Source organism: Sparus aurata, chromosome 7 (assembly GCF_900880675.1).
Source record: "Sparus aurata chromosome 7, fSpaAur1.1, whole genome shotgun sequence".
NCBI lineage: Eukaryota > Metazoa > Chordata > Actinopteri > Spariformes > Sparidae > Sparus > Sparus aurata.
In genome coordinates, this window is record NC_044193.1 from 10955987 (window position 1) to 10974666 (window position 18680).

General features: G+C 42.7%; 2 protein-coding genes across 2 annotated transcripts in view; one reads left to right on the plus strand and one right to left on the minus strand.

The window, feature by feature from the left end:
• Positions 1 to 13220, plus strand: part of plxnd1 (plexin D1) — a 70033-nt gene extending 56813 nt beyond the window's left edge. The window contains exons 25-36 of the mRNA XM_030424253.1: positions 744 to 942; positions 1056 to 1202; positions 1326 to 1482; positions 1865 to 1968; positions 4963 to 5026; positions 6278 to 6312; positions 7919 to 8023; positions 8209 to 8372; positions 8464 to 8611; positions 10948 to 11088; positions 11197 to 11271; positions 12184 to 13220. Coding sequence (XP_030280113.1) covers positions 744 to 942; positions 1056 to 1202; positions 1326 to 1482; positions 1865 to 1968; positions 4963 to 5026; positions 6278 to 6312; positions 7919 to 8023; positions 8209 to 8372; positions 8464 to 8611; positions 10948 to 11088; positions 11197 to 11271; positions 12184 to 12300 — 1456 coding nt within the window. The 3' untranslated portion in view covers positions 12301 to 13220. The remainder of the gene's footprint in view (positions 1 to 743; positions 943 to 1055; positions 1203 to 1325; positions 1483 to 1864; positions 1969 to 4962; positions 5027 to 6277; positions 6313 to 7918; positions 8024 to 8208; positions 8373 to 8463; positions 8612 to 10947; positions 11089 to 11196; positions 11272 to 12183) is intronic.
• A 570-nt stretch (positions 13221 to 13790) lies between these two features.
• Positions 13791 to 18157, minus strand: exorh (extra-ocular rhodopsin). Its single transcript, XM_030424257.1, has 5 exons — positions 17552 to 18157; positions 17168 to 17336; positions 16841 to 17006; positions 14495 to 14734; positions 13791 to 14303 (listed from the first exon to the last, which is right to left on the minus strand). The coding sequence occupies exons 1-5, from the start codon at positions 17910 to 17912 to the stop codon at positions 14175 to 14177; spliced, it is 1065 nt and encodes a 354-aa protein (XP_030280117.1). The 5' UTR covers positions 17913 to 18157; the 3' UTR covers positions 13791 to 14174.
• Between the last annotated feature and the right edge of the window lie 523 nt (positions 18158 to 18680).

Below are 18680 nucleotides of genomic sequence, written 5' to 3' on the forward strand. Positions count from 1 at the left end.
GCTATAATCAATATTTTTTGCATTAACAAGGTGAAAGGTGTTACATGTAGCAAACCCACAGAGGAATATCACCTGACTCTACAGAGCATTTTACCCTTACACTGCTCAAAAGAAGTGGATTGCCAATGCGACAGTGCCTTAAAACCTGCATTCTTTTCTAATGACCAATTTAGGTTAGGGTTAAAGGGACAATTTACCAATTGGTAGTATAGTGGGAGAAAAGGTTAAGAATAAATAGACTCTATCATTAGATAATATATATCTATATAATTTATAATTACTTATGCATTCACAAGCCTTGTAACAGCACGTTTGTATTTTTTGCATGGCTTTGTTATTGCCTTATTGAAATAGTTAATCCAGCTTTGTAAATACGTGGTCATTTATCTGTGGAGCTGTTTTGATGTCCTAAAACTAGACAGTCATTGTGGGGAAAACTTCCAGAGGCAAAACCACATCCCTGTCCCAAAACAGCGTCAGCACTTAGTGACTGATGCAGCCCCTTTCTCCTGGATTAAAGGAGCTTTGTTGGGGAAATCCCCTGCACCTCTGGACTTACTCACCCAGACACTCCCTACATTAGATCAGGCCTTTATTTGGCTCTGCAGTCACAGGTGCTGTGGGGAAGACGAAACATTGTTGTTGTTTCTGTAATATATTGACCACACACTGACAGGGCATGTTTTCAAGAGCCTGTTTTTGCTCATCTGTCTCCTCTGCTAATCTGTTTTCTCACCGTTCAGATGCAGCCTGGCGTCTCTGCTCACTATCGCCCTTCATGGTAAGCTGGAGTACTACACTAGTATCATGAAAGACCTGCTGGTGGACCTGATTGATGCTTCGGCTTCCAAGAACCCCAAACTGATGCTGCGCCGCACTGAGTCTGTCGTGGAGAAAATGCTGACCAACTGGATGTCCATCTGCATGTACAGCTACCTCAAGGTGAGGATGGAAATGAAGGAGGCTTAGTAAAGGTTGCAATGATTGCAAAAACATTGATTTAAAAGAATTAGCACGTCTGATTTTTGACTGCAACTTTCTGCCACGTTCTGCAGGAAACAGTGGGTGAGCCTTTCTTCCTGCTGTTGTGTGCAATCAAGCAACAGATCAACAAGGGCTCCATAGATGCCATCACAGGGAAGGCCCGCTACACCCTCAATGAGGAGTGGCTGCTCCGCGAGAATGTTGAGGCCAAGCCACAGGTCTGACACCTCACACAGTCTGACAGTTTTTTCAAACCTCGTTTGAGTTGACTGCCGGAAAGTTTTAGTCATGCTAAAATTCAGAACAAACGTATTAAATGTATTCCTTTTTTTTTTTTGCAGAACATAAATGTGTCCTTCCAGGGCTGTGGCATGGACTCTCTGTCTGTCAGGGTCATGCATACAGACACAATCTGCCAGGTGAAGGAGAAAATCCTAGAGGCCTTTTATAAAAACCTGCCATTCTCCCAGTGGCCCCGAGCAGAGGATGTAGACCTCGGTAAGAGCACACTTTTTTCTGATTATTTTCATCCTCTCCCCTTCCCAACCCGCTGAGATATAGTAATCTCCTTTGCAAAAGGTCAATTCCTCTCATGAAGCTCAACTAACCTGCGGCTGCAATATAATAAATGACAGAATGCATTGAGGAGAGTGTAGAGTCATAATCACAAAGAGTTATTGCTTTCAAAAGCTGTGCAGCCTGCAGAGCTGATTTGATTAATGGCCCGAGAATATTTCTCCACAGGTCGTGACACAGAGAAAGCATTGCCTGCCCTATGTCTTGTATCTTCTTTTCCAAATTTAGGATGAAATTGTCTAATATCCCTCTCCTCCCATCTCCATCTCTGTCTCTTTTGCCTTCTCTCTTTTCTGTCCTCCAGAGTGGTTTGACTCCGGCAGCAACAGCAGGCTTCTGCAGGACCTGGATAACTCCTCAGTGATGGAGGATGGCAGGAAGAAGCTCAACACAGTCTTCCATTACCAGGTATGTGTGTGTCCGTGTCCGTGTCTGTGTGTATGTGTGAGAGACCACTGTGGTGGCTGTTGTCATTACTGTACCTTTGTATCCCTGATATTGTAACAGCAACAGCGGGGGTGTTGAAGGTGAGAACTCCTTATAAATGGTGTCACTGGCTGTCCACGGGTGGGAGGATACTCTCTGTTTCTATGTGCCTCTACACGCTTCATTAGTGCTTCCGTTTGTGTTTGTCTGCTGCTGAATGATGTGCAGGTCATTTAATTCTGCCTTTATACAAACAGCATACAGTGTGTTTGTGTTCTGACGACACTAATTAGGACATTTTACAATAAAAGGTTATTGTTGTTAGTTAACTTTTATTATCAGTTGCTTGTAAATAAACAGTAACTGTGATAATAAACATGATTTCTGAATATTTGATTTATGATCTGATCAAAATGTTTTAGTACTTCAAAATCCTCTCCGCTTGGTCTAATAGTTTCAGTTTACTGTGTTTGTTTTTCAACAGAAATCACATATGTAACATTATATATATATAATTAAATAAATGCTATATTTATGGTTAATTAAACTTTAGTTGATAGTTATTTTACTGTTAACAATGAAATGCTATATAAGCCATATTAAGCAATCCTAGAGGTTTATAAAAAAACCTTGATAAAAATAAGTTGTGACTTTATGATTTCCATCCTAATAATGCTTATAGATTAACTACACAGTATTTATTAACTGTTTACAAAGTATTTTAAACATCAGGTTGAACTTTACAATAAACAATTGTTTACAAAACTTTTTTTTTGTTTGTCAGTGACATAACTATTAGTTAAAATTGAATTAACTATAAATGTAACAAATATTAATGATTGTTATCTTCTTCTTTTGCCTTATTGAAAAAAAAAACAGAATCTACAAATATTCAAATATTGTTTATTCCAGGTGCATGAAAGCTGATTAGATGATCCCAAAAAGAAAAATTAATAAATGCGATTACAATGTTTTGACATTTCATCAAATATGATTAATATGATAACAATAACCAGGCTTCATTGGACTTAATAAATTATCATTTTGGGACTATCTATAGTGTGCAGGCAGCTTTTTCCTTTGAAATACGTTTTCCTTTTTGCCCACTCACCTGATATAATGATGGGATGTGAATACACTTTAGGCATTATTTTCAAAAGTCTGTTAGACACAGTATATCTCCACTCTCAATGTATGTGACCAGGAGGTTTCAGTTTACCACATTACACTGTGTCAGTTACATAACAGACAATGATTGGCTTCTGAACTGGTTATTCCTCTTTGCACGTTGACATTGTACAGTCAGATTTAAGGTGAGCACAGAGAAATGTCCCATCCTTGGGGCAGCTGTGTCTCAGGAGGTAGAGAGAGTAGGTCATCCACTAATCAGAAGGTCAGCGGTTCGATCTCCAGCTTCAGCTGCGCATCAAAGTGTCCTTGGGCAAGATAATAGCTGTTACATCTGTGTGTGAGTGTATGTGTGAATGGATGACCACAGAAATATTGTGCTAGAGAGTGCTCTTCCGCTCCTGATGAGCAGGTCGGCACCTTGCATGGCAGCCTCTGCCATCAGTGTATGAATGTGAGTGTGAATGGATCAATGTGTTGTAGACTGGAGGCGGTAGAATAGAAAAGGGTGGTGTGATTACAGTCCATTTATTTCAGCGGATCAATGTGGCAAAACATTCAAGTAGAGAAACAATAATTCAGTTTTCACTGTCATTTCAATGTCATTGTCTTTTAGAGTGGGAGCAGAGTATTATTATGTCTTTAAGGGGTAATATGTCAGAATATCAGTTGATAAGATTGAAAAATGAACTAAAATGATCAACAGAATGTGAGGAAATAACAGCTTTGACGTTTTGATGTCATCCTATCGTGTATCGCCGTTAGCTACAATGTATCAGCATGCTAACCAGCTAGCCCTGAAACGCCAACATTCCCCTGGTGCTCTGAACTGCCAGTCTATACTGCTAGCTGCTAAGCTAATTAAGCTATCTAAGCAAAGTAGCTAACGGCAGCTACAGTTGGCAGCAGTTAGCAGTAACCCTGCTGATATGCTGCCCCCTGTTTCTTTTGAATTTGTTGGCTGATTCTTAGATACTGCATCTTTAGAACCTTTGTGTGGAGATCCTTAGGAATAATAGTTGACATCATGCGAGCCCTTGAGAAGTTGTATTAGATATTTATGATGCTTAATCATAAATGACTAACTACTATAATCATTTACTACATACACCATCCTCAAATGCAGGAAATGAAGCAATCATTATGTATATATTTGATTATGCCATTCAACAAACAATAATGTAAATACACACTAATTACAAATACATCAATTATGGTAAATCATATTTTATTTTAATCACACAATATATATATATTTAAATTATGAATTACATTGCATTAAATATGTTTGAAAAACTAAAATAATACAAGTTTTTAGTTTTAGCATTCATAAAGTTTCATAGAATTTTAAAAAATAACTAAGAAAAGAGAAAATTGTCATGTCTGGTATGTTTTTAAGAGTGTCTTTATGTGTGTGTATGTGTGTTTTCTTATGTCTATGTTCATTTGTGCGTGAGTAAACAGTCATTCAGTGACCCCCGACCTCCGACCCTTTACCTGTACTTGTTAAGTGCTCTGTTTAGTTTTTGCTGAGCCATTGGGACAGAGCTGTGAAAGCAGTGAGCTGCAGCGTGTACTAACAGTCTGGGTTCACTGGCGAGGCTGTTCAATCCATTTCACCACGGGTTGACTTTAATGAGCCCAGCCAGGCTCCTGCAGACTTGCCACCACACTAGATGCACGCAAGACTAACACACACGCACACACATCAACATACGCACCTCTCAACACCACACTCCCCTTGAGGGCATGCCTAATGACGCTGTTCTGGTGTACCCGATCTAACCCCTGACCCTGTGCCCTCTGTCCTCCCCTCGTTCCCCCCTTTCTTCTTTTCTCCCTTCACAGATCCCAGAGGGGGCATCGCTAGCTATGAGCATGAAAGACAAGAAGGAGAACACCCTGGGGAGAGGTACGTCACCTTCAAACAGACCCACTCCCTGTTTCTTTGTCACACACACTCACCCACACTTGGGTAAATACACGCACTCACTCCATCACAGGAAACAGCACATGCTTAGTTGGTCACGAGAACACGATACGCTCATGTAAACACGCATGAAACTGCACACCCTCCCATCCCCGAAAGACACAGCGGACATCTAAACACACTCACACCTAATAAATCACAACACATACTCTCTGCTACCGCCTCATTCAGAGCCCTTTTTTCTCTGTTATAGATGTACTCCATTAGCAAATGTCAGCTTTCGGGAAAAATGCGACACAAGTTGGCCCATATTGTTCGGTCTCAACTCCGAATATAATGACTGCTCTGCCTGTTGACAGATGAGTTTACATGCAGGCTTTAATGGCCTTGTCCGTTCGTTGTCTTGGGCCTACCTTACATAATCAGTACCAGACCAGAGCTCAGTTCTGCTCAGGGTCTGTCCATCAAAGCCTTTCCTCTCATTCACTCTGGGCCAAAAATAGGCTTATGTGCGCCAAACCTGGCTCCGGCTTCAAAGCATCAAGGGGGTGTTATGAGCCTGTAGTGCTCCCTGGCTAATATAAAACACTGTCCTGTCTGCCTGTGATCAGTGTTGAGGGTCTGGACTGAAGCCCGCTGGGCAGGAGCATCTCTGGCAGAGCAGGCTGTAATGAGAATACACTCACAATGCTGTTGTGTGTGTCTGCACAAATGCCTTTGTTTGTGCTGGTGTGTGCGTGCACAATAATATGCAGCATTTGTGTTTGTGTCTGCTTTGAGTGTGTATGTTTGTGTTTACATGTATCCAGGTATTTATACATGATCATGCATGTGCATGAATGTGTTTGTGTTTAGATCTATATATAAACCGGCAAGGTTTAATGCTCTTGCCGGCGCTGGCCGAGCATTACCATCTCATTACACTGGCTCCAGAACCAATCAGAGACTGCGTGTGTCTGTCTCCCCTAATCTCTCTCTTTTCCCTCTCCTTTCACTCGTAATCTTTCTCTTTCATTCTCTCAGACAGTTCCCCTCCCCTACCTGCCCACAGTCCACCTTAATCACTTTCTCCTCTCACCATGTACTCTATCTCCCTCACTCTCCTGTCAATCTACTTCTCGCTCTCCCTCCTCCTGTCGCACTCCTCTGTCGTCCCTCCCTCTGTGTCCTCTCTCTCCTCTCAGGTCTTCACCTTACTGATTGCACATTGTTGTTTCTCTTTTTTCTCCTTAGTTAAAGATCTGGATACGGAGAAGTATATACACTTGGTGAGTATCTCCAGCATATTTCTATAAGTGTGCTCGGAGTATATTACTGGAGCTTTTCCTGTGTGTGCCACTGTTAGTCAGCCCGGAGCGGGCATACCACAGAGAGAATAAGGGGTGAGTGGAGGTGAAAAGGAAAGCTGCTGAGAGGACATGACAGTGCTAATGCAGCTTAAGCTCTTTTATAAACGTCAGCCAAGATATGGGCCCTTTTGACTTTAAATAATGAGTTCCTTGGAACACAATTTGCCGGGTGAATAGTTGGTTTTACAGGACGGTTCTGCCCTACAAAGCCAAAACGCAGTAACTTCAGTTTTGAATTTGATTCAAGACCATAATGTGAGTTTTAGACTTTTTTTTTTTCATTTTACTGTGACAATGTCTTTGTGCCATAGAAACATACAATATCCGAGAAAATGGCAAGTAAAGTTTAACGAAAGTACCAATGACTAGCTTAAAATTACAGCATTAAGTTAAGCTAGCTGGTGACATCGCTGTAGCCGGAGGTAGCATAGCTTAAGCTAAAGTACATTTTCTGTAACTGAAAAATTTATTTTGATGATGTAACATCTTTGTAAGGTAGTAGCTAAATCAAACCATGACAAAAAATAACAGCTAGTACAAAATAAGGCTAGCCTAGTTTAGCAGAGTAGCTACAATTTGTCAGACCTTGTCACCCTTTTTCTTTATTAATTTCTTTTTTTAAATTTGAGACAAAAATGTGACTTTTATACAAATGTCTTAGCTTAGTTGGTTGTAACCAGCATCTCAGTCCCCGACACCCTAACAGTTTGATGTTTTGTTCCTAAAACTTTTATCATTAAACCCTCGTATTATCTACTCGCCCACACTCTGACTGAAAGATAGGGGAAGTTCCAAAGTCCACAAAACATTTCTTGAGCTTTACTGAAAAACATGGTTGAAGAATTCATCTGAGTAACTGAAGTAGATGGGGACTTTTAAAAAAAACCCACAACCACAAAAAAATAAAGGCAACATAAAACAACTCCATAAAATGACATAATCCAAGTCTCTAGAAGCTCAGAGATCTGGAATTGATTTTGAAAGGGTGCTCAGAAATGGTTTGTTGACTATGAAACTTCCCACGACTTTCCATCTTAATGTGGGCGAGAAGATACTGACTACATTTTTTTTTATTTTTGAGAGAACATATCCTTTAATATCGTTCAAAGGCAGAGTGTAAAAATATTTTGCTTGAAATGCAACACATTTATCAGTTTCTGTTTGCCTTCAGTAACTGCTCTCAGATTTCTGTAGACCTTTTCTGACACATGTAGGTGGATTCTGTCTCGTTTCTTTTTCCTACCCCTATTTAGACCTGTATGAGCAGGTCAGAGACATGATCCTGCATACAGCAACCGAAGAAAAAACCACGAGAATTTCCCAACTCCCATCAGTTCCTCAATCCTGTGTATTATTTAGTGTTTCAAAATACCCTGATGTGGTTTCTGGATCATGTGTCTAATGCAAGAAACAGAAAATTCCACTCTTAGAACTGTGACAGCTAAGACAGTGGAGCATTCATTTAGCCCCTTATGAGGGGGATTTATTGCTACAACGTGTTGATCTTTGGCCTCTTCTTTTCTAGGTCCTACCTCATGATGAGCTAATGGAGAACAGGAAGTCACACAGGCAGAGCCACCGAAAGAAGGTCCTCCCTGAAATCTACCTGACACGTCTGCTGTCGACCAAGGTGAACACAAGACTGTTTGTTTACACTACAATGAGACTTAGGTTACAGCTCAATATCTGAGTCATCTTTCTATTTCTTGTTTTTATGGCCTATATTAGCCTCAGGAGCCATCTAGAAATTCCCACATCCCATGAAACCATGTCTCTGCGTATGTATGAGCCGCCTTTTTTCTTTTTCCTCCACAGGGAACTCTTCAGAAGTTCTTGGATGACCTCTTTCAAGCCATCCTCAGCATCCCTCCGGACCGCCCCCCTCTGGCTGTCAAATACTTCTTTGACTTCCTTGAGGAGCAGGCAGACAAACGGGGCATCACAGACCCAGACACCCTGCACATCTGGAAAACCAACAGGTAGACGACTCAACTCTGTGATTAAAGTCCCCTTTGGCCGCCTCACTGTGCAAAGTGCAAGGCTTTAAAAAGCTTATCTTTCCCCCTGCAGTTTACCTCTGCGTTTCTGGGTGAACATCCTGAAGAATCCTCAGTTTGTGTTTGACATTGATAAGACGGATCACATGGACGCCTGTCTGTCTGTCATCGCCCAAGCCTTCATAGACGCCTGCTCCGTTTCTGACCTGCAGCTCGGCAAGGTGGGATTATCTGTCTGTCTATCTACCTATCTGTTTATCGCAGAGGTTTTCAAAGTCTGACACTATGAAACTGAGACGGCTGCAAACCAGTGTACACTCCTACATAGGCTGTTTTTTTTTTAACCTCAGTTTGTTTCCATTTTGGCGAATTACCATTAATAGTAAGGCCAAATTAGCTATTACTGGTTCCTGTTTTCAATGTACCCCTGAATGTACAGACTACTATGACTGGATTATTTTAGTATCGAACCCAATTTAAAAATGGATAAATCTTAGTTAAGTTCTGGAGTCATAAGGAGCATCTTTTTTAAAGGATTTTTGATGTTTATTCTTGATGGTCATTGGAGATAATGATTTCATCAGGAAGTGTCAGTTACACTTAATCAAAATAAGATATGTTTATCAGGTCTCTGTGTAAAGATTTGACTGAGTTATGACTCAGAGCAGGAATACAAATGTTCTCTAAACTTTCTTGTCACTGCACCCTTCTGAGGAGATGCACCTCACAGTCTGATAACTGATTAAATACCTTGTTAATTAAAGGTTGTATATCTATGAATATGTCTATATATATCTGTCCATTTGTCTATCTAATGCACATAAACACACACACACACGCACGCATACACACACATACCTCCTGGGTCCCCCTGTGAACCCTCATCCCTAAGCCTTCAGACTGTCAGCTCCTTCTACCTCTCCTCATGTTATTTCAGCCGAGTCGGCTGATCCAAGGTCATGAGCACCAGGGATCTCTTTTTTTGTGCTGCGCGCGAGTATGTGTGGGTGTGTTCAGGCACGCATATGTCTGTCTGTCTGTCCATCTGTGTGTGTGTGCGCTTGCATGTCAATGTCCTCACTGCTCACAAATCCGTCTCATCCCTCAGACACCGTGACCCTGAGCACGCTCTGCTTCCTGTCTCCCTCTGACTGGCTTCCTCCCTGGAGAGAGCCGAGGACTCATCAAATAATGCTCCTCTTTCACTGAGAAACCGTCTGATTTATATACTTCAGTTTAGTACCAAGGATCTGGTGCACTCACAGCTGCAATATTCACATATACATGCAGGCAGGTATATATCTGCTGTATGGATGCAACGACATACATTAAAAACTCCAATTATGATGAGTGCTTATGCAGCCTCCCTCATTATCATGTCACATCTGGCTGTGGACCTATTGTGGAGTCACAGGGTCAAGGATATGGCCACGTTCCTCCTGTAGGTCAAGGAGACTGGCATGACACACTTCAGCGTTTTTTCCTCGTGTGTTTACTGTAGTTTGTTTGTGCATCTGCATGTGTGTGTGTGTGATAGCCTCGAGACAGGACAGTGAAGGGTACGTGAGTCTGGATTAGCAGTAGCGTAGCAGGGGTGAGAGAGAGGGTTAGGGAATGAAGCAACGCACGCTGTTTCCACGGAAACCCTCTTATCTGGCGAGATGCAGACATGGAGGGCCACGGGGTCACAGGGGGGTTACCAGGCAGATGGGTGAACAGCAGGAAGTGACCTTGCGGACAGGAACAGAGAGGGTTCCCTATCAGGAGGAGCGACGGCGGCCTCAGCCTCTCCACCACCCCCCCACCCCCCACCCCTGCACCTTTACCGCGCACACACATGCAAACAAACACACATATTAGGTGACACAAATAACTCATGACACATAGAAATATTAAGGTGCGCTGTAAGCACATTCACTGATGCTGAAAGCTGAGGCTGGCCGCCTCTTTTTCCCTGCCCTACTTTCTCTCTGTCCCTTTCTCTCGCTCGCAACAGTAGACATCACTAAAGCCAGAGTATGCCCACAACCTCTTAGCCTCGCTACTTTTGTTCATGCTTGAATGAGCACGAGAGCCTGAAGTGACTGTGGCGAGAGTGGCAGAGGTATGAAGGAGTATTGTTTAGACTGGAATGTTCCTTCTCTGCCTCTGAGTTTTTTGAGTCTCCTGTTGTGCGGAAAGGAAACTGTTCCCTCCCCCATTGTCTCACTTTAGGCTGGTTTAGATTGGGTCTTCAACAAATAACATCCAGTCCAACTGAACAGCTCCATTTTAGGGCATCTTAGGCACCCAGTTGCAGACTGTACGATAACGTACAAATCTCTTCTTTAAAGACTGAATTCAAGTGCTAAATTATTGATTAACCCTCTGACGGCCATTATGCCATATATAGAGCCTGGCAGTGGGTCAGGCAGTAAAAAGGGTAGTTTAAATTAGTTGTGCCGTATTTTGAACGTTTTTAGTGTGTTCCAGCCAGCTTGGATTTGTTCCAGAGCATCCACATGAGCCAAACTAAAAATGCATATTCCTGACTGAAATGTGTTTTTGCTCTTTTCAGGACTCCCCTACTAACAAGCTGCTGTATGCCAAGGAGATCCCAGAGTATAAGAAGAGAGTGCAATGCTACTACGCACAGATACAGGAAATGCCTCCTCTCAGCGAGCAGGAGATGAATGCTCACCTCGCTGAAGAGTCACGAGTGAGTAAAGTGTCCAGGAAGCTCTGCAGAAGCATGCAATAACTGTATGTGCTTAATGTTTTATTCTGAAATGTAATGTAATATAATTGCCTGTTGTCCATTCTGTAGAAGTACCGAAATGAATTCAACACCAATCTGGCCTTGACGGAAATCTACAAATATGCCAAGAGATACAGAAACCAGGTAAGAGAAGAGTTTTGTATGTTACTTACCTGTCTTTCTGATTTTAGATTAGATATGTCGCTCGTGTTTGAACCGGCCCTTTTCCACAGCCAGGACTCCTCAGTCAGTTTCGCAGATGGGTATCAGAGCGTGACATATCAGCGTGGAAGATCATGCACATGTTGAGAAATGTATTGCACTGTAAACAGCCTTTCAACATGTCTGTCAAGAGCCTTGAATACTAAACAACTACCTTCTTTCTTAAATGTGACCCCTCCTGCCCTCCAGCCCACATATAGCTCTCATTTTAAGCAAGCAGCCCGTGTGTTTACCTTCTCCTTATCTGTTCAATGACGCTGTTAAGTTGCTGCTTCATATCTCATATGTTCCTCTTTGAACTAGCCTCCTTCAAGCCGTTGCTGTCCTCCCCCATGTTTCCTTACTGCTGTGACTATTCTCAGGAGAGGCTTAGTCAGTGGTGACTCTGCCTTAATGGAGCACCCTTGTGATAATACCGCTTAGCTGCTTTCCTCTGTCATGCTACTGTACTGACGTGGGCCAAGGGCTTAGACTCTGATTCACAGAGCTCTGTGAATGGCCCCTGATTGCCTATTCTCTCGTCCCAGCTCGGTGCGCTCTGCCTGGTAGCACACTGCTGCTAAGAGCCCATAAATCCCACTGACACGGTGACAACTATTGGGCATGAATAACAGCGCAGATGTGGGTTTTGTAAATATGTGAAGAGCGAAGAGCTTTTGTGGTGTGGAGGCATGCGTGCAGGCTGAAGCACTTCAGCTGTTCCTCCGCTGCTCTCCCTTCTCTCTCGTGAAAACTTTCTATGTCCAGGCAGGTGGCTGATTTCCTCCCTCTCCCAGATAGATGTAGATGCATGAACGCTTGACAGCCGCTGAAAGTTGATGTGTTTTTCTTCAGGTGGTGAGCGCTCTGGAGGCAAACCCCACCGCACGACGCACTCAGCTGCACCACAAGTTCGAGCAGGTCATTGCCCTCGTGGAGGACAACATCTACGAGTGCTGCAGCGAAGCCTGAACCTGCCAGTGTCTTCTCTACCAGCCATCTCTTTCTCCTGCTGACAGCTGCCTTTCTCCTACTTGCATAGCTACTTGGGAATGTCGGCCACTGAGGAGTTAGCCTTCATAAGTGTCATTATTGTTCCCACAGGCTGTTAAGAGGTGTGAAAAGTGGCAGAGCAAAAGGACTTAAACCTGCCTCTCAAACGTCCCACATTTCACGAGGTGTTCCTCCTCTGATCTGGGAATGCTGAGCAACTTTCCCAAATCGCTTCCTATGACATGGACAGAATTACAGTCTGGCTCAGCTACGCTTTAGAGGGAAAGTGTAGTAGCTTGGAAATTAGGCTTTTTCTGGATGTCTTTACAGTTACTGGGAACTACATTAAGCCCTGGTGGCAATCTTAACGCACTGAACCCTTTTTCTTAAGGGAACGAGCCAATGATGCACTGTACTGTATTATACTGTCCATAGCAATATTTATAGATGTGTTATAATGCTTTCAAGTGGCCTGTTCATCAGGATGAGTAGAAAGGACCACGATGAGCTCCTCCCATCTCCTAAAACCTGCAAATGTTCTCAGGTGTGACCGCTGAAGACTGGGTGACCGACGGCCCATCGGTGCTTTGAACAATAAGTCCCAATGTGCTTTGCAGGTTGATGATGGGTTGAGGAGGAGTGGAGAAAGAAATGTATGAAATCAGATGTTATGTAGTTCACTGGGAAGAACTGCATCAGTATAGAAAATGTTGATCAGTGTGCTTGTTAAACGAAAGACTTCCATGTTGGATTCTGACCAATTTAAGAGGGAAAACTTTACATTTATGAGGAAAAAAAAAAAAATAAGAGCTCAATATAATCTGAAGAGAGACTGTATTTGTGATGCCAAATGACTTGTCAGAGTTTGTGAAATAAATTACAGTATTTAGGATTTTAAAGTGTCCAATGATGATAATGTTTATTGTACGACATCTCGAAGTGTTTAATTTCTAAATGCATTACATAGCACGGTGAGTTTTTAACAACATTTGAGAACCATTAAGTTCTTGGCCTGCCACCATAAAGCCCGCAAACAAGCATCTGGAACTTCTCAGAAAGTCTTGTAAAAGTTCCCATGAAACAGAAAGTAAATGAAAAGCCGTGCAGATATTTAGCTTTGTTTTTATTGCAGGACACAGAACAACTTCCACAAGATCCTAGCTTTACACAGCGAACAAAATATCTCTTTAGTGCACATACGCTCACATTCTGACATCCATTCAGACATCACACACACACACAAACACACATCTACTCTCTTGCAGTAGGCACCTTCTCCCTGCAGAGGCTCTTTTCAGGTCCATCTGTTTACACTCATGTCTCAGTTGATGCCAAAAGAAAACAACCAGACAGATAGACCACAGCCCCCGTCTTAAAATCTCGTCTAATTAATAATATTCATCACTAATCTCGCCTAAGTATTCATAAAAAGAATGGTTTGAAGCGCATTTTGGGGACAAATAGCTGCAATGATTACTTAAACAAGAGATGATGTGGATCACGCACTGTGTTTTGCTTGGATGAGTATTTCACCTATCATGTGTTTGGGGTGGTGGGGAGTTGGAATGTGTTCAGTTGGATCATCACACGGACAACACCCCCTTGGTGCCGGGTTAAACTCTGTGAAGCCAGCTGAACACTTTCCATGATTAAATGGATTGAAAGTACACATGCTGGCTCTCGACCATGTCAGTCCCACCAAAGGTGCAGTTGTGCCACTACAGTGAAGACACATGGAGAGGTAAGTCAAGAGGATTGGCCAATAGAACGTAGTGCTGCTTGGCGGTGGTGGGTCCCGAGGTGTGCGGGAACAGATGGGACGTTGGAAGGGGAGATGAGGAGGGGGGTGCAGGTCAAGCGGGGGCCACCTGGCTGGAGGAGACGGATGAGGTCTGAGTTTTGGATACAGCGGCGGCCGCGGCCTCGTCATCTCCAAATGGGTTTCTGCCACAGCACACCGTGGTGATCATGCAGTTTCTGAACTGGAGTGTGAAAAACATAAACATCAGAATCACACTGATACACCTTCACATCTATTAGAGTAGAAGTAGAAACACAAGTGCTGCAAAATTGTACTTCAGTGCAGTACTTGACATTATGTACTTCCCCCCCGCTTTAACTACAGCTCTCTTTCACACTCAATAAAACAGATTGGGGTATTTGTTTCACATACCTGTCTGTTTAGCAGGATGTAGATGATTGGATTGTAGAGAGCAGCACTCTTGGCGAAGAAGGCTGGAGCGGTCATGAATACTGGTCCAAACTCAATGCCCTGATTGGCGAAGATGTACCACGCCACGGTGGCGTACGGCACCCAGCACACCAGGAAGGAGACTACCATGACGATCACCATGCGCGTGACCTCTCTCTCCGCTCTCTGGGTGGTTTCAGACTCCTGCTGCTGGGCTGCAGCCTGAGCACAGGCAGACGCAGGTTATTAACTTATTGAAGCACTAATCTGTGATCCAAAGTAAACAAAAGGCTCGGCCCATTACCAAAATTAAAGAGCACAGGATTAGCAAAGCAAAATGAGTGACTTTAGATTTCACTGTTAGTCCATTAATTAAAAAAAAAAAAAAAAACAATCAGTCATGTTTTCTCATCCTGGTGAAGGTCTGTTTACATTTGCAGTGGTTTCAAAACGCAGCCGTAAAACAAACTCACCGAGTTTACTGATCATTATTAAGTAGGACTCTCCAATTAAATATGCAAATATGTCTTTAATTTATGTTTCAGACTCAAAATATAACTTCCTCAACAGATTTAAACTGGAAATAAAGCAATTGCTTTTGGCCTTTTGGGGGCAGCAGAAACAAGCTCTGAACACAACAATAACATATTATCTCCCTTAAACATGTTACTTAAACGATCCAGTGTCAGATTTTGTGAAACCGTTTTGTTTTCGATAACTGAGAACGAGCCCTTTATATCTATAGTGTCTATGTGCCTGGATGTGTCCTCTTCAACAGAGGCCGCCATGTTTCTGCAGTAGCCTAGAAAAGACAAACCAACCCCTGGCCATAGAGAGGGCTTTTCACACTTCTAGCGGCCATCGTAGGGGAGGGTGGGTACTACGAGGGATGTTCAGTTAGTCACAATTTGCATCCTCACTGCCTAATGCCACTGAATCCAGAAACAAACTGGTCTTCAAAGTGCTGGTATTAAAGGTAAAAGTATTCAGCGCAGAATCCAAATGTCTATTTTGCCTGTAATCTTTTCATACAATGTGTCCAAGATAATTTTTTACTCATGCTCACTCACTGATGTAGTTGGTTGAGGTGGAGCTCATTTGCAACTTACATTTTATGACTGCAACTCATAATTATTTTTAGTTATAATCTGCTGATTTTTTTCTCCATCTTTGATTGCTTGATGTTTTTTTTCTTCACAAAATTCTGAAAATAAAATGGGGAATGCCATCACAATTACTCAAAGCCCAAAGGGACAACTTGATGAGGATTACAAAGCTTTGACCAACTAATTGTTAAAACCTCAAAATCATTTCAGTTATTAAAAGAAAGCATATCAAAAAGCAGCAAATCCACAATTTGTAGAGCTGGTGTAACATATTTTTCGGTGAAAAATAAGTGAAACACTCATCAAAATAGCTGCCAATTAATTTTCTCTCAGCTGACTAATTGGTTAACTGTCCAAAGTGAACTTTTATAATTTCCTTTTCAGCATTTAAAATTTTTCCCCCTAACATTTTAATTTATTTTTATATTGTTTTCAAAATCCCCCAAAACTGTTAAATATATGAAATTGAAAATGTTGATATCGCCATGTACAGCTACGTGTCCAGAGAGTTTCCACAGCAAAGATTGTTTCCACTTCTAGAAATAAAAATCTGTTGGGGGGGGTTTCCTTGAGATATTTAATACAGTTGTTCGTCATTTATGGGTTAACTGATCAATCGTTTCACCTGTACTATCAGTGTAACTGTTGTTCAAAGGCTCTTCGTTCTGTATGTTTGTTTGCAGCAGTGTGCATTTCTAAAGTAACGAATGACTAAAGAAGTACAATATTTATCTCTTAAATGCAGTAGAAGTATAAAATGGCTTGAAAAGAAAAGTACAAGTACCTTAAATTTGCACTTATCTGCAGTACTTGAGTAAATGTACCCGACTACATTCCACCACTGTGTATCGTTGGAATAAAAGTATAAAATATTGTTGCTTTAATCTCAGCATTCTGTTTAAACTATTCATGACTGCTTATACATTATCAATGTCGTTATACTATATTAATGAGGGCACCAGGATGGCACAGTGAGCAGGCAGACTGCCCTCCAGCTGGAGGACCAGGGTATAAGCTGCCATGTTGGCAATGAGCTGCCCTCCTGAAGTGTCCTTGAGCCATTAAATCCCTCGCATCTCCAGAGACTCTGCTCTGTGATTCGGCTAACATCCCTAAAGGTAAAAAAAAAAAAAAAAAAAAAAAAAAAAGGGATTTCTCTACAGGGATAAACAAGGTACCACATCCTCATTATTAACATTGCATCTGGCAGCGGTGATCTTACCGCTCGCACGGTGCAGAGCAGGCGACTGTAGCAGAAGAAGATGATGAAGAGGGGGATACAGAAATGGAGGACAAACATATAGATGACAAACGAGGTGTTGTGGATCTCGGGCTTGGGAGTGTAGTAGTCAATCCCGCAGGAACACTGCATTCCCTCCGGTATATACCTGCATTCACACATGTAATCCAAATCTAAGAATTTCCATCAACACCATCACACTCAGCATTTGTTACTACGCTTGGATCGTTGAGTAAGCGTGCAGAAGTAAATAAACAACGGTATAATATCCTGTAGCAGACACAGTCTAGACACTGAAACATACAGTACCGGGACCATCCGAGGAGAGGGGGAGCGGCACAGGTGAGGGCCATGATCCATGTGAACGCCAGCCCGAAGATGGCGTGTTTCTCCCCGAAGCGGAAGTTGGTCATTGGTTTGCAGACCACAATGTAGCGCTCAATAGCCAAAACCACCAGAGACCAGAGAGCAATCTCTCCTAAGAAATAAAACAAAGCACTACACTATAGCCCTGTTACTGGATATTAAACTTGTGTAAAAAGACAGACCTAAGAACTTTGTTTACTGCCAAATCTTTCTCAAAATTAATGTTAAAAATATCAAATACAAAAGTGACACAGAGTTATATGAATCAAAATCCAAACAAAAGCATTTTGTACACATCATACACCAACAAACATCTCTGTGTCTTACCTCCTAAGGTGGCAAAGAATCCTTCGATGTTGCAGCCTATCTCCCCTAAGACAAAGTAGGCATGCAGGGCCGTGTAGAGGGTGACCGTGAAGCCCCCGATGACCATAAAGAGGTCGGCCACCGCCAGGTTGAGCAGCACAAAGTTCAGCGGTGTCCTCAGCTTTTTGTGCTTGACGGTGACAAAGAGAGTGAGGGAGTTGATTGGGAGTGCGGTGGTGATGAGGAACAGCATGTACGCAGCGACAAGAGAGTACTTCCAGGGCTCGGCCAGGTAGTACTGAGGGTACTCAAACGGGCTCCGAACTACCCCAGTCTTGTTAGACATGGGGACATAAAAGTTGGGTCCTTCTGTGCCATTCATGGCTGCGGTTGATGATAGGGGTTTTTTTTTCTTTCTTCCTCTGAGACTTTGACACTGGATAAAAAGGTCTCTCCTCAGAATAAAATACTGTGAGGGAGTCTTGTCTTGCAGCTGTAGTGCAAATGGGGGTGAGAGGACGGCTGGAGGGATGGATCTTGTGGTAAGTAAGACTTTCTCTGGAGCCCCCTGAAGAGGTACGGCACCTTTTAACCAGCCGGTCGGATTAGGGACGTGTTAGGGAAAGTGTTAGCAGAGATGGAATTAAGACAGTCAATCTCAGTCTCACTCCCTCTCAAATTCGCACACACACACACACACACACACACGCACACACAAAGCATTACAGGAGAAACCTCCACAAATAACTATGCGGTATGATAAGCATTTTCAAGGTGAGAGGTTGCACCCGCTGCTGTCCGAAACCCATAATTACTGTCATGTGCATCAATGCGTCGTTAGAATGAGATGAGAGTGGAGAGTGTGGGAGGAGAGGCAGAGAGGGAAGCGGGCTATTTGTGATTTAAACCATGCCGAGTGGACAAACTACAAATGAAATTTCTTGAGCAATCCAACTTATTTGCATCCGCAAAAGCCTAATCCCTCGCCACTGCATAATGCAGAGCTCAGCTCATAGCCCTAAGTGTAATCAGAATCAGTGGGGCATACCGCTCATGGCATGCACTCGTCCTCCAGCCCCCTCTCTCTCTCCCTCTCTCCCTCTCTCAAGAATCCCAAAGTTCAATCTGCGAGAGTAAGAAGTTCATATTA